Source organism: Euphorbia lathyris, chromosome 4 (assembly GCF_963576675.1).
Source record: "Euphorbia lathyris chromosome 4, ddEupLath1.1, whole genome shotgun sequence".
NCBI lineage: Eukaryota > Viridiplantae > Streptophyta > Magnoliopsida > Malpighiales > Euphorbiaceae > Euphorbia > Euphorbia lathyris.
In genome coordinates this window covers 77,792,891-77,806,732 of record NC_088913.1, presented here as the reverse complement: position 1 = coordinate 77,806,732, position 13,842 = coordinate 77,792,891, and the positions used below count along the sequence as shown (strand labels likewise).

At 34.9% G+C, this 13,842-nt stretch overlaps 1 protein-coding gene across 1 annotated transcript; it reads right to left on the bottom strand.

Annotated features, from left to right (window-relative positions):
* Positions 1 to 2,489: 2,489 nt before the first annotated feature.
* Positions 2,490 to 6,171, bottom strand: LOC136227935 (syntaxin-31). Its single transcript, XM_066016736.1, has 6 exons — positions 5,903 to 6,171; positions 5,078 to 5,328; positions 4,837 to 4,982; positions 4,282 to 4,320; positions 3,319 to 3,516; positions 2,490 to 2,945 (listed from the first exon to the last, which is right to left on the bottom strand). The coding sequence occupies exons 1-6, from the start codon at positions 6,120 to 6,122 to the stop codon at positions 2,786 to 2,788; spliced, it is 1,014 nt and encodes a 337-aa protein (XP_065872808.1). The 5' UTR covers positions 6,123 to 6,171; the 3' UTR covers positions 2,490 to 2,785.
* Positions 6,172 to 13,842: the final 7,671 nt, after the last annotated feature.

The window sequence follows — 13,842 nt, the reverse complement described above, 5'->3', positions numbered from 1 at the left end:
AAGTGTTACATGGATTTGCATAGAACTTTCAAGGAGTTGATGGCTATGGGCCATAATTTTGTCGTTACGACGACGCTAAGCTCCATGCTGATTAGAAGCAGAAAATGACAAGCTTCATAGGGGCTATAACCAAAAGGAGAAAGGAAAACAAGTCGATAATAGAATGGAACCTTATGAGTGGAGAAATGATGCTCATAGCTCGAGCCGTAAAATACGGAATAACTAGCATCCGTTTGGGCTACAAGATCAAAGACTTGATAGTTTTGAGGTGAAAATAGTATATTTATTTGAAAATGCTAATTATAAGTTTACTAGCTTGGGGAAAGAGATTTAGTGACCTTTTCTTTTCCTTTGTAGTCGGGGAAGCAATAGGATTTCCAAAGCCTAGGAAAGGACCTAAAGTCGCTTTCAAATGTTTGAAGGCTGATGCCCTCATATTCATTTAGTAAGTCCAGGTCGACTTTAGTCAGGTCGAGATATCAACAACAATCTTCTTTCTCTTTCTCGCTTATGGTACTTGCCAAAAGAAGACATGAAATGATTTGAAAAATGGAACCATAGGAAAAATAAGTGAAAAATTGCATCTACTCATAGAAATCACTGAAGTTCATACTCCATCGAAAACTTTTTTGTACGACTCTCACTTCTTCAAGCAGTTTTACCCTTTCTAAGGGAAAACCACGCTCCTCGAGCAGTTTTGCTATGTGTTCCTTATCCAAGTTAAGTATCCTAAGAAACCTTCATCCTTTCCATATCTACCGGCACTCGTCCACGAATTCATCTAGCGAATCCTCTATTGATTATCGACAAGGATGGGGCATGTTCTCCAAACCTAATATCTGCTCTCAGGTCTTGTTTTCAGCTTCAAGCAGGGTCTTTCTTGACTTGTGACTGCCCCAGTACAAAGGAAAAGGTTTCCAATTTGTAAGAAAATGGTAAAGTGTCTTTCTCACGATAAATTTTTTATTTTTCCACACGGAGTTGAACTGTACTTTCACACTCATTGAAGCCTCTAAATAGGTAATATTTGCTACGTCTCTATCTCGTTCTCTCTTCATTATTATGTGACATTCCATTCCTTATTGTAATTGGTCATTATAGGGTTGGAAACATTAGATTATTTTCGTAGAAATAACTTTTGGATGGAAAGTCAACCATTATCACTAGAATTTACCCCTCCTTTAGGGGTGAATTACATAGAATTCATGAATAAGTAAATATTTATAATTACCTTATACTCAAAAAATAAATTATTACTTTATCAAATTTATCAGTTTTTTTTTTACACACCCGTACTTCACTTTTCTTTTTTCAAAATTATGGTTTTTTTGAATAATAAAAAAAAGATAACTGAATTTTGACTAAACCAAAAATAAAAGTATGGAATGATAAAATATAAATATAGGAAATACGTAAAATAAAGTTTAAACTTGATTTTTTATATATATATATATGCAATTTCTTCAACTATTATCTTTTATCTTGGCCCAGAACTTACCCATCAAGGCCACGAATATATGTTCATGTTTGGTACTTTATTTGTGGGCTTGGACCTAAATAAATTGCTTTGGATCTAAATAAATTGCTCCTGACTCTTGCAATTGGATTGTTGCAATTACAGGTAGCCATACACTTTATATGTTTCTGGCAATTACTGTTACTTCTTAAACGGTGAGGTCTTCTCTACCAAATAAAATAAAATAAAATAAAAAAGAGACGAAAGAATCATTCATCAACCTAGACCTACAAGAAAAAGTATGAAATTGTTTTTGTGGCTCGAATGGTATGAAGAAGCTCACCGGATAAATTGATAAATCACGTGGGAACTTAAATCAATCCGTTCTAAGAAGAATTTTTTTAATATCAATCCTCGATTTGAATTATAACAACAATTACATGTATATGTAAACCATTTTTTAGCAGCTACTTTAGTTCTTGCTTAAAACGATATTTAAGAACAAAAAAAAAAAATTAAATTGTAGAATAATAATATTAATAATACCATGGAAACATATAAGAAGTTTTCTCCTACATCTTGAGAAATGCCTATCACTAAGTTTCTCTTATTCGTACTACTCCAGGAGGAATGTTTTTCAAATATTAGATCAATCTCGTAGATCAAAACAAATCAGTAAAATAATTCTATTAGATCTAATGTACCTTTTCAGCTCAATCCTTTTAGTGTTAGTAAAAGATTGGGAACTATTTATTAGGTATTACGATACAAATTTGGACATTTCTAGACAATAAATAAGAAATTCTGATAAAGACGTTCCTCCATAATATCACCCGGCTAATCAAGGAAGGTGAGAAGGAGATTATTAATCATCTGCTTCCGGAAGAAATTGAAGATTTTCGATACCTTTTCGGACCTATTACCGATAAACAGGTGAAATCAAAGGGCATTATTTGAATGCTTCATGCCCGCGAACAAGTCTAATGAACTGGATAAACCCAAATAATAGAATAAAAGTAAAGCAAAAACAGAATAAACTGTGTAAAATCATAATATGAATCAGGGGGAAATAATTACAGATTCAATTGTCATATTTGTATATCAATCCCAATTACAGAAGAAAAAAAAACTTTACATAGAAGTTTATCTATTTCTAATGTTTCTCCCAAATACACATCTTACTATAAAATATAAATGATAAAACTGGAGATGCCAATAAATTTACAAAATAATGAACTTACTCCCGAGACATATATGCTTAATGAGCATGAACAGAGGTTAGAAGAATATTTATGCAACGACTTATTAATATGATCTCGAAAATCATATTCAAGCAACAAAGACGATGAACACCACAAGAAAAAATATTACAATTGCAAATATCTTGATTATAAGCCACCTATTTGATGAAATTTGGCTAAGATACTTCAGAAGAGCACCGCGAGCATTTTCAACGTTAGTCAATGACTCTTCCATGTTATCGTCGATCCTGTTTCGATCATTAGGATTAGAATGCTTTGATAATGAAAGATTGAAGTACTAAATGAAAACAAATAATGCAATCAAAAGTAAAGACGGTCAATTGGGTTTATGACCAAAAATTTCAAGACTAGGGTCAACATTTTCATTTTGATAAACTCTTCATAGATTATGATCAAATTCATTTTTGTTTGTAGTTAGCCTAAGGATGTTCAGGGTTTGATGCAATGCATACCAGACTTAGAGGGTATTACTGAGACTACGTATCCTAGTTCCTAAGCTGGTCAAAACTAGTCTTTTCTTTCAATAGTATGCCAGATGAAGTAAGAACTTTTCTCATGTAGAAACACAAACATTTTTATATCCATGCAAAAGAAAGAGACCTGATAGCCAGCTCTCCCTGCTGTGCAACCATTGTAGCCAAATGTGTAAAGATTCCACTTAGTTCCGAAATTGTAGATTCCACGTTATGAAGGGCAACTGCGCGACCTTGAGTATAGGTTTCCTGCCTTGGAGCAACCTGCTGTAACATGGACATTTCCAAATGCTGGGAAGGAGCATTGTCTACACCTGGCCTCCGTCTGAATGGAGATAAACTTTTAATTAGCATAAGTGTTTTTATTTCTATCTTGGTGCCTTGGGAAATGTACAATTTTTGAAAAATCCAAATCCTATGACAAAAGTTTTGTTGAGGGATCCATACAAATTAAGTGACAGAAGTTGAAGTTGTGATGCAAAAATTTAAAAAACATGTGATGATTTAAGAAAACAAATTCAGTTGGTTTCACAGACCAAGCATGGTATCTCTCCCCATTTCTATAAGGTTTAGCAAATGGATGACATGATTGAAATAGAGGCAGCTGAACCCTTTATGTAGCTGACTATACTTTTTGTACAAAAGAAAATGAAATCTTTCTGCAACCATGCATTCAGAGGAATTGAATAGATTCTTGAACTTGATATTTGATAGCGATAATTGATGTCTATTAAACATCTAATTTTAAATGCCAAGGGAATATATTAGTATCATGAAGGTCACAAAAAATGACACCCAATATCTCTCAAGGAGGGACAACCACAACATTATCAGCTTGTTGCACAAACATAACATTACTTCTTTGAAAATAATTTGAGTAAATAGACTATACAGACTGCTTAATTTAAAAAAGACTGTTGCTTAGGGCAAAATTTTTAAGTACATGTATATGTGTGGAGTGTATGAAATTGAAATTATAAGAGACAAAAGTTCTTGTCATCAAGAATTAAAAATATAGCTAAAGTTTTTGCCATAAGAAATGATTTTAAGGGACAAATAATTATGTCCAGCAGAATCATATAAAACGCACCTTAACTGGTTCCCTGCTTGAACGTTATTAGGAGGCAATCTGGATATTTAGGAAAAAAAATAGAATTGTATATCAGTAGTATGGGAAGCAATAAAATCAGTATTTTACAATTCACAATTCACATAGTATGGCAAGGACTACAACTCCTATTTTAGAGAAATAGATCCAACATTTTTTTAAATTAGCAGATAGATAATTCTTACAGCAAGAAAGCTTCCAGATGGGCAAGCAGATTTCATTTTGAGCTAAAACAAAGACGAATACTCTTAAGTTGCTTATATAATGATTCAATTCAAGTTATATTTATGACCTAACAACACACTTCATATCTAAGTATTTTGGTCCCTGTTACTACTGAAGGGAAGTTATATTATAGCTCGAATGCTCGATCACCACACCATGTCTTTAGGAGGAACCCACTTGAGAGCTACATCACAATCAACTGTGTGCTATATTATCCCAATGTTTGACTGTATTCAAATTAGCTTGTGCATCTCATTAACAGCTTACGTAAAAGAAGTATTAGCATACAAGTTTTCAAGAAATTTAACTTACGCAGATGGTTGTGAATTATCAAATGCATCTCCAGAACCTGACCAAGGTGGTGGTTCAGTTATGGATTTTGCTTGACGTGCAAAAGGGTTCTCTCTTGAAGCATTTGACGAAAATATCTGTTTCCTGTTCTCATGAGCCTTTATATTCTGAAGGAAGACCATATAGAGACAGAAAGTAATATTAGTTAATAGTTAGCATATCCTAAGCAAGTACATCAACGACAACTATTAGTAACACTAACCTCTGTTCTAGTAGTTAACACACCTTGAAGCTCTTTTGTAGCTCCCATAAGTTTTCCCTTCAAGTCATCAAAGACAGCAGTTGAATGAACAACTCTGTCCTGAGAGTAATTTCCATCAGCCATTTCCATATTTTGAAGGGTTTGCAGATCCGTAAGAGCTCCATTCAATGTCGTAATATCATTCTTTATCAATGTGGTTAACTCCTGTATTTCAACAGTCGGATCGTCAAACATTGATGACCTTTTTGCAACTACACATTGACACAAGAAAAAGAAAAAGCACATGTAAGCATAACATCACCAAGCCATCAAAAATATACTTTTATCATAATATCAAGTATCAAGGATATACTGGAACCCAGTTTTCATGCACTATGAATAGAACAGATTCTTTTGGTTTAATTGAGCTGAAAACTAAACTAAATCTCACTTTCCAAAAGAAACTAAAATGGAGCATTCATCATATGATAAGTAGAAGACTTCACGAAGGCATTAATTGTTCTATGGCATCTGCTCAAATAGCTCCATATCGAAATTAGGTTCATTCAACAAACTCAACAGTACATTCTAACGATTCTAAATAATGAATAAAAAAACTTTAGCTACTTCATTCGATTAGCATCTCAATTTGTTATTTCAGTCGAATTAAAAATGGTATTTAGTTATTCCAATCTTTAAATCATCCTATGCGTATTTCTCTCAAATCCTTGAGATTTTTAAGCAACTTTACACTTTTCTTAGTTCAAATCTTATAATTACTACTACAAAAATTCGTAAATTTAAGAACTGAAATCAAATAACAAAAATGTACAAAAGGAAGCTTACGTTTGGAAAGTCGAGCGATCTTTAGACAGGTTTCATGGATTCCCAAGCCGATTACGGAGGCCTTTTTGTTGAATTCGGATCTTGAAGAGATCGATGGTGAATATGATTTTAAAGTAGATGAAACATTTGCTTGATTACTGGCTGTAATTCCTCCGACCTTTTTAAGTGTTTGGGTTAGTGATCGGAACTCCGCCGTTCGATCTCTGTATGTTGAGGCCATCGAGTAAGAGAGGTTGCAACGGCGGCCTTCCGGCGGAAATGAGCTGCTTGCGGTAGTTATACGTTTTGCCGTTGCGGTTGATTTTGGATTCTGGTGGGCGGGGCCTCAATACAAAATTGGGCTATATAATTCTGAAAGGCCATGTAATATCGATAGGCTTGGGCCTTTTGAGGAAATCAGATTTTAACTTTTATTTAAATTTTAACAATATCAAAATATTATATTACGTTTACTTTTGTGAAATTTTCGTTTATTCACCTATAAAAACAATATTTTTAAAAAACCCACAAATTTCTTTAAAAAAACCCAACAAATATACCATTCAGATAAATTTATTTTGGAGTATTAGTAAACAATTCACTCAATCATTACTAACTTGCCCTTAAAATAATAATAAAAATATAACAAACATTCCTATTGTTCTAATAAAATTGTGAGTAGAATTTATTTGAAACATATAATTTTAATCAATTCATCATAAAGTTAGATTGATCTTTTAAATATTAAAATTTATAGTTTAGTTTTTTATATTTTCAAATAAACAATTAATAATAATAATAATAAATAAGCATAACTTAAAAATTTATGAAAAATAAATATTTTCAAATAAGAGTTGATTTTTAAGTAATTATATAGTTGTTAAACAAATATGAACTTTTTTTTTTTAATATGAACTTAATTATCATGTTTAGGATTTTTTTGAAATAATCATGTTTAGGATTTAATTAACTGAAATTTATGTAAAATTGATTGGAACGCTCTAAAATATTAACCTTTAAGTTTTGATGTTCTTTGAACATGGTTTAATGTAGTTTCACATGAAAAATAAGTGAGACTATGCAAAATTGATTGAAATTGCTTTGGAACATAACTCTAAAATTTCATCAAATTACACTTAATTTCAATATATTTATATGTTAAATTTTTATGGGAAAATTACAAATCTATGTCAATGGGAAGCACATTTACATATTAAACCCATTTACTAATTCTACTACATATCTAGACTGATTTTGTGTGACTTTCCAAAAATACCCTCAATATTTACGCGGAGCTCGCCCCATCCCGTCTGACTTCGCATATTCACCCATATGCGAAGCCTGCGAAGTTAATGTTTCGATTTACTTAATGAATTTAGTTCGCATATGCGAAGCCTGCGAAGCTGAAGTTTGTTTTGCTTGATGAATTTAGTTCGCATATGCGAATGCTGGATATGATTTGAAGCTAATACGCGAAGTGGTATATAACAAAAATTGGCAAACAACAACGGATTCGAACATTAAAATCATAACATTATCAAAATTTACAACAATATTGCCACAATAACAACATTCAAATCATAACATTATCAAAATTTATAACAAGATTGCCACAATGAACTCTACTAACCAATCATTTTAAAGTGAAACTAACTAATCCGGTACCAAGATTATGCATCCGCTTCAAAATTGGCACCGGATTAAGTTAGGTCCACTTTGAAGACTGGCACCATGGGATGGACGTGTCCCATGGTGCACCCCGAGATTGACACAACCTCTCCTAACGAATCATTTCAGGAGTGAATGTGTCAATCTTGGGGAAGTTCATTCCTATACAGGAAGGAAAATCATCTTCCCTGCAGCGCAGTACGCCGCCTTCCAGAAAGGGATGTTACGTATTCAACCATCTACAGAAAAAATTAACCGTGTTAGTTATGAAAAAGGACGATTTTGGCTTCGCGAAATGAAAATTAGCGAAGCATGCGAATGTAAATGTGCAGGGGAAGAGGTGATTTTACTTCGCATATCTATTTTTTCGCGAAGTCTGCGAGGTCTGAAATGTGACTATCTACGTCGCATATCGATGCTTTCACGAAGTCTGCGAGGTCTGAAACGTGAGGATCTATTCGCAGACTTCGCGAACTAATCGATTTGCGAGGTAGATCCATACGTTTCAGACTCTTTCTCTTCGCAGAACTTCGCGAAATCATCGATTGCGAAGTGAATTCATGAAAAAACGCAGAAAAAAACAGATACTTACATTTTTCGCCCCTTTCACCCCTAAAAGCGACAATAACATTATGATAACATGGGAAGAACGAAGGAAATAACTTAGAAAAACCATTTCTTTGATGGTAACAAGAAGAAAGAAACCAAGCAACGAACAGGAAGATGAAAAACCATTTTCTTGTTTTCTGGGGTTGGGAAGTTGCAGAATCAAGAGATAAAGAGACGAAAAAGAGAAATTCATTATGATTTTGACTAAATGGTGCAGATTTCGTGCAATTTAAAGGAAGAAAGGAAGATCAAAAGTCTTGAAATCATTAATGCAGGAGTAACTTTTCGCATAACCAAGGAGATAGGGGGGAGCGGTGATTCGCGAGTGGTGGAAGTGGGAAGGTCAGGGGTATTTTTGGAAAGTCACACAAAATCAGTCTAGATATGTAGTAGAATTAATAAATGAGTTTAATATGTAAATGGGCTTCCCATTTGACCCAGATTTGTAATTTTCCCAATTTTTATTAGTGGTTTTATTGTAAGTGATGTTTTATGAAAAAAAAAAATCTGCCAGAGGGAGTTTTTTTTATGTTCTAAATCATCGGAATCTCCACAAAAAAAAAGCAGTGTAGAGAATCGATGGGGGACTCTCCACCTAAGTCTGTAAATTTATTGAAAGACAAGGGAAATATGAATGACATAGCCTCTGTTCCTTTTTACCGAAATGAATTGAATAGAACTGAATTCTACTGAAATTGAAATAATACTAATTTAATCATTTAAAACTGGCAATAATTAAAATAAAATATTTATAAAAATAATAATGGTTCTAATAATAAAAAAATAATTATAACTATAATAAATAATAATAAATTACTAAACAGAACTGATTATTGATTGATACTTAAATAAAAAACAAAGAACATGACCATAATATATAAGTGGTTAAAAAGTAAAGATGTTATAAGAATATAAATCACATTTGGGAGGAGGATAAGGTTAGTACAAGATCCACAAAAACAAAAAAACTACGAACATAAATAAATATCATAAAAGGTACAGATAACACAACAAAGCATATATTTTTTATAAGTCAAATCTCAATGAAAACCCGCTGTCATACATTTTCCATCATTACTCTTCTGAACAATTAGTATTTTTCACATGGACTCTGAATCTCCAACTTATTAAGATTTTAATCAGCATACATTTAACGGTGAATGACCAAATTTACCGTAATAATTAGGGTCTATGTGAATACTACTATCTGAACAATAGGGTATGATCTGAATACTTTCTCACTCCACTAACTATTTATTTAAATGATTTAATATTATATCAACTAACCACCATTTAGGGTTGTAATTGAGTCGAGTCGAGTCGAGCTTTAACCTATTCAGGTTGGACATGTCAGAAATTTGACGAGCTCGACTTCAACATTTGTTCGCAGGACAGGTCCTAATAATTTATGGGTCATAGGCAGAATAATAAATAAAGGCCGTTTTAATAAAAAAAATATTTTACGTAAAAAAATTAAAATATATTTCAATACATTATAAATAAAAAAAATATTCTATTAGTAATTATACGGTATGTATTATTACGTTCATTAAATACAATTGTTTATAAAAAAAAAAGACGTTTCAGAATTTTTTTTAATTATGGATTAAACATATTTGACCCACGTGTTATCCAAAATTTTATTATTTGGCTAATGTGATATTATTTGATAACATTTACACATTGGAGTATTTCCATAAAGGAAATTTAACTCATTTTGGATAAAAAAAAAAACTAACCGATTTGTTAAATTGTTTGCTAATAATTTTTTTTATTTTACTTTTCTATATATACTTAATACATTGATAAATGAGCAAAAAATAATTCCTTATTCATCTATATGTTAAATCTATATGGTAAAAAATTAAATCAATTGCAGCGTGTATATATCGCGTGTAAAAAATTGTGTCATGTGGGAAAAAAAAAAAACAAATCGACTAATTTTCCATCCAAAATGGGTTAAATGTCACTTATAGAAATACTTCAATGAGAAAATGTCACTAAAAGATAGGATAAAATTTTGGATACTACAAAGACCAAATATGAATGTAATTCATAGAGTTTTTTACATGAATATCACAATTGGTTACAAAATCATAATTAAATCATTTCATCAAAATTACTTTTCAATATGCCATTGTTTTTATATATAAGAACTAAAGTATGATTTTATACTCTAATTTAAAAAAATTAGACCTCAATTCATCAATTCTAAACTTTATTAAATTTTTCTATATTCACTAATTTTGATATTTATCTAATGCTTATGTTTTAATTATGTGTTTTGTGTTTTGAGGAAGATGAAGTTACTCGAGTACTTAGCAGTAAAAATGTTTATATAATATAATTAAATGATGTTAGAAAAAGAATTGTATATATTAATTAAATGATGTTTGTGATTGCCATGGAAAGACTGTCTCACATGATCCAGGAGGCGGTGAGTAAGGGGACTTTCCATCCTGTTTCCATCAACAAACATTGTCCGTCTATTACCCACCTGTTCTTTGCTGACGACGTAATGCTTTTCGTGGAGGGTAATGAGGAGCAAATTCAGGTGGTGATGGATATCATTAATGGCTTTTGTGAGGCTTCTGGTCAGAAGATTAACATCCAAAAATCCCGCATGCTTTGCTCTAAGAATATAAACAATAGCTTATGTAGAAGACTGAGTGAGCTCTCTGGCATCCCCCTGACTCACTCGTTGGGGAAGTATCTTGGGGTCCCTCTTCACAGTGATAGGGTTTCCAAAGCTTCTTTTAAAGACATTTTGGATAAAACTAACGGTTTGTGTGCTAGCTGGAAAGCTAATTCTCTTTCCCTTGCAGGTCGCCTTACTTTAATCCAATCTGTTAATTGTGCTGCTCCGAACCATATTATGCAGGCCTGTAAGCTTCCTGAACCTGTTCTTAATGACCTTGATAAGATTAATCGTCGATTCCTGTGGGGGGAGTCTGGAAATGGAAGGAAGGTTCACCTGGTTCCTTGGAAGGAGACCTGTCAGCCTAAATGCAGGGGGGTCTTGGAATCAGGCAAGCTAAGGACAATAATAAAGTCCTTTTGATGAAGCTTCTTTGGAGAATGTGGCAAAATCCCTCATTGGGTTCGTCTCCTTTGTGGCAAATATCGGAAGGATAGAATTTTCGGAGGTCCGAAGGAGAGGGTTGTCAACTGTTCCTTCCTCTGGAAAGGGATTAGTGCGGTGTTTGATGAGTTCTGTTCGGGGGTTGGTCTGGAGGTGGGTAATGGTAAATCCACCAGTTTTTGGTATGATACCTGGGTTGGTGACAAACCTCTAATTGAAGTTTGCAGAACCCCTCCGCCTTGTGATTTCCGTCCCTAGAAGGTTGCTGATGTGGTGGACTCGGAGGGTGACTGGATCTGGTCTAAGTTCGCCTCTTTCTTCAACCTGGAGACCCTTCTGAACATTAGGGGAGTGAAGGTTAGCAACCAAGAGGAGGACAATGACAGACATTGCTGGGCCTTAACGAATAATGGCATTTTCTTTTGTAAATCAGCCTATGAAGCTCTTTCCTCTTATAGGGCTGACCCCCCGGTGGAGATTTGGAAGTCCATTTGGGCCCTCAAAATCCCTTATCGTATCAGAAGTTTCCTGTGGCTGGGAGTTAAGGACAGGCTGCTTACTAATGCGGATAGACACAGAAGGCATTTGGCTGAGTCTGGAGCCTGTAGTAGATGCAGTGGTCATGTGGAAACCTTGTGCCATGCTTTGAGGGATTGCTCTAAGAGTAAGAAGATTTGGGAGGGGATTCTCCCTCGCCACACCCTGCCCTCTTTTATGGCTCATGCGGATGTTGACTGGTTCTCTGATGGAGCCAATGGGAAGTTGTTGGCTAATATGGAGCACGGTGACATTTTCTTCGCCATTATCTGTCACCAAATCTGGAAATGGAGGAACGAAGAGTTATTTTCTGAGAAGACTGTCCTTATTCCTGATTTACTTGGTCACTTCTCGGAAAAACTCTCTGTTATTACAAAGAGCTTTGAAGGGGAGCCCCTGGTTAGACCTGTCCCGGATAAAGTGGTCCAGTTAGTTGGTTGGATTAAGCCTAGAGAAGGGTTTGTGAAGTTGAACTCGGATGGCTCTTGCCTTAGCAATGGAAGAATTGCTGCTGGGGGAGTTCTTCGGGATGCTGGTGGCGCTTGGCTGGCTGGGTTCATCCATAACTTGGGGACGGGCTCTTCGTTTTCTGCGGAGCTCTGGGGAATCCTGTCGGGAGTTAAATTGGTCATTCGCATGGGTGTTAAAAGGCTTTTGGTGGATTCTGATAATTTGGAGGCGATCAACAGGATTTCTGATTGCCAGGCTGTTGGTCTGAAGAACCAGAATCTTATCAAGGCTATTTTGAGGCTTCGTCATGCCTTTGAGGTTCTTAGCTTCTCCCATATCTTTAGGGAGCAAAACCGCGTGACGGATCGTTTGGCAGTTGCTGGGCATGGGGGGATTTTAGGTATTTCTACCCTTTCTGTTCCCCCCTCCTTTCTGTTACCCATCCTTCTCGAGGATAGGGTTGGGGTCAGCCATCCTAGACTGATTCCGGATTAGGTTTTTGTTTTGTCTGTCTTCTTTTCCTTCCTACCAAAAAAAAAAATAAGGGTGCCCGCTATGATTACTTTGTTTTTTTACAAAGTACCGTTACTTTGTTTTTTTACAAAGTACCGTTACTTGGTGTGGTTTTCACCATTGTATGTCCATAAACATTGTCCAGAGAACATCTCTTTATATGTTTACTCTTTTATAACGGAGATTTCTCAGAGTTTTGATTAACAACCGAATCAACAATGAACTCAATTAATCTCATATTAGGATCGAAATTCCCCAGAAAATCTCATCTAATCTCTGAAACTAATAATGCGCAGATATTGACATCCACCAAAGCTGAAAAATGTGAAGTTATTTGTATGGTTGCAATTTCTTCTGCTGAAAGCCGAATCTCCAATCTACCGAATAATGTATGTTACAGAAAGATCTGTACTTCTCAATCCAACAAAAACGACTGTAATTTTTAGGAATGACGAAAATTGAATCATCTTCCATTTCTTCCCATTGAATCAAAAGCTTATTTGATCACATATCTTTGGCCATGGCTGATACCCAAACTCATCAAACCCCAAACATTTTCATATTCACCTATGGAACTCTCAAAACAGATTTCCCAAATTACACCCTTATTCATGACCTAATTCGTCTAAACGACGCCACTTTCGTCGGCACATACATCACTCACCAATCCTTTCCTCTCGTTATAGGTCCCCACGGCATCCCTTTTCTCATTAATCTCCCCAACGTCGCCGGCGCCCACCATGTCAAGGGCGAGGTTTACTCCGTTTCCACTAGGGGACTGCGCCGGTTGGATGAGTTGGAGGGAACGAGCACCGGTCACTACGAGAGGCTGCCGATTCAGATTCAGGCGGAAACCGGAGGAGAAGAGATGACGATGGCGGAGGCGTATTATGCGCACAGGAGTTTCGGGGAGAGAATGTGGGAGAAGAGAGGGAAAGCTGGTTTGAGTGAGTATAGTGAGAGACATGGTAAAGAGTATGTGAGGAAGGAGGATAGGATTGGTGGTAGCTTTATTGATGCAATTGAATCTTTTCTCTCCATTTCTTGAGATTGATTATTAATCATAAATGGTTGTTGTGGACTGAATTTCTGCTTGATTGCA

Excerpts from the sequence above, each read along its gene's own strand:
- LOC136227935 (XM_066016736.1), bottom strand. The coding sequence starts at position 6,122 with ATGGCCTCAACATACAGAGATCGAACGGCGGAGTTCCGATCACTAACC. Across the intron at positions 5,329-5,902 it reads GATCGCTCGACTTTCCAAAC|TTGCAAAAAGGTCATCAATG; the intron begins GTAAGCTTCCTT and ends GTCAATGTGTAG. Across the intron at positions 4,983-5,077 it reads TGTTAACTACTAGAACAGAG|AATATAAAGGCTCATGAGAA; the intron begins GTTAGTGTTACT and ends GTCTTCCTTCAG.